The 1,281-nt window shown below is 61.7% G+C and overlaps 2 protein-coding genes across 2 annotated transcripts in view; both read right to left on the bottom strand.

Moving 5' to 3' along the window:
- FGF1 (fibroblast growth factor 1 (acidic)) overlaps positions 1–1,251 on the bottom strand; it is a 32,450-nt gene extending 31,199 nt beyond the window's left edge. The window contains exon 1 of the mRNA XM_009331386.1: positions 1,192–1,251. The gene's annotated coding sequence lies outside the window, so the exon portion shown is untranslated. The remainder of the gene's footprint in view (positions 1–1,191) is intronic.
- The window catches only part of LOC103923181 (acrosin-like), a 32,649-nt gene that overhangs the window by 10,204 nt on the left and 21,164 nt on the right, over positions 1–1,281 (bottom strand). The window contains exon 2 of the mRNA XM_009331461.1: positions 1,139–1,248. Coding sequence (XP_009329736.1) covers positions 1,139–1,248 — 110 coding nt within the window. The remainder of the gene's footprint in view (positions 1–1,138; positions 1,249–1,281) is intronic.

Here is a 1,281-nt window from a genome sequence, read left to right as displayed (position 1 = left end):
GTCCTTCTTGTAGTGAGGGGCCCAAAACTGAACACAGTGTTCGAGGTGCGGCCTCACCAGTGCCGAGTACAGGGGCACGATCACTTCCCTACTCCTGCTGGCCACACTATTTCTGATACAGGCCAGGACGCCGTTGGCCACCTTGGCCACCTGGGCACACTGCCGGCTCATGTTCAGCCGGCTGTCGACCAGCACCCCCAGGTCCTTTTCCGCCAGGCAGCTTTCCAGCCACTCTTCCCCAAGCCCCAGTTAAAGATGAGCAGGAAGTTCCCTGCGCTGAGAAGTGCCTTGGCCGAAGCCCAGATGCCGACGGTGCCGCAGCGGCCCCCCGGCCCTGCTGCTGTGCTGCATTGCACCAAGAGCTGGCGGGGACAGGGGTCACTGCCTTCGCAGCCAGCTCTGCCTCCTCCTGCCCTCCCCAGCCCAGCCCTGCCTGGGAAACTCCAGTTGCAGCAGATGCCAGAGTTATTTCCCAGGCTTTCGGGATGGCTTTAGACAGCTGGCTCCTGCTCCTGCCTGGGGTGAGGAACCTCCTCACCTTGCTGCCTTGAACGTCCGCGGGCCTCCTTAGCTATGAGTCCCATAAATCATATACGCTTCTTGGGGTTGTTTGGAAGCACAGTGAATAAATAACCACAGAGCTGCTTTCTGCCCTGAGGAAGCAGTAGGTGCTTCTCTCTGCCTGGCACCCAGCCGTACGCAGGCAGTGCCTGTGCGGGCAGCTGAGCCCCATCACACGCTGCCCCAGCGGCTCCTCTTTCCCCCAAACCACGATCACGCAGCAGAGACGATTTACGCAAAACTTTCTGCAAGTCTGGTTTAAGAGGAGACCCGTGAGATCCCCCAGGTCCCAGACTTTGGTTTCATCCCTCTCCTTGGAGCTGTACTGCTGAAACAGCTCAGCAAGTGCCGCTCAGCCCAGTACAGCCTGGGAACGGCACTGAAGTGGAAAGTCCCCCCCTCCTGCCTCCTTGCCAGCTCCCTGCCTCCGAGCCCGGAGAGAGGAAAAGGAAACCCCAGTTGTTCCCCCAGTGACACACAGCCGGCCAAGCCTGCAAACTTGGCCAGGACTTCAGGAACGCGCGTTGCAGACCATTTGGGAAGGGGTTGCAAAGCCCCCGCGAGGCTGCGGCTCTGCCAGGTTGCCATGACCGGGAGGGAGCACCGGGGGATGCTGGGGGAGGCACTCACCTGCCGGGTCGGGGTGCACGGGGCTGGGCGGTGGTAGCAGCAGCGTGGGCAGCAGCACTGGGGGGGGCAGCCAGGAGACAACGCTGGCGA

This window comes from Pygoscelis adeliae, unplaced genomic scaffold (assembly GCF_000699105.1).
Source record: "Pygoscelis adeliae isolate BGI_AS28 unplaced genomic scaffold, ASM69910v1 Scaffold108, whole genome shotgun sequence".
Classification (NCBI taxonomy): Eukaryota; Metazoa; Chordata; class Aves; order Sphenisciformes; family Spheniscidae; genus Pygoscelis; species Pygoscelis adeliae.
This window is presented reverse-complemented; position numbering and strand designations above follow the sequence as displayed.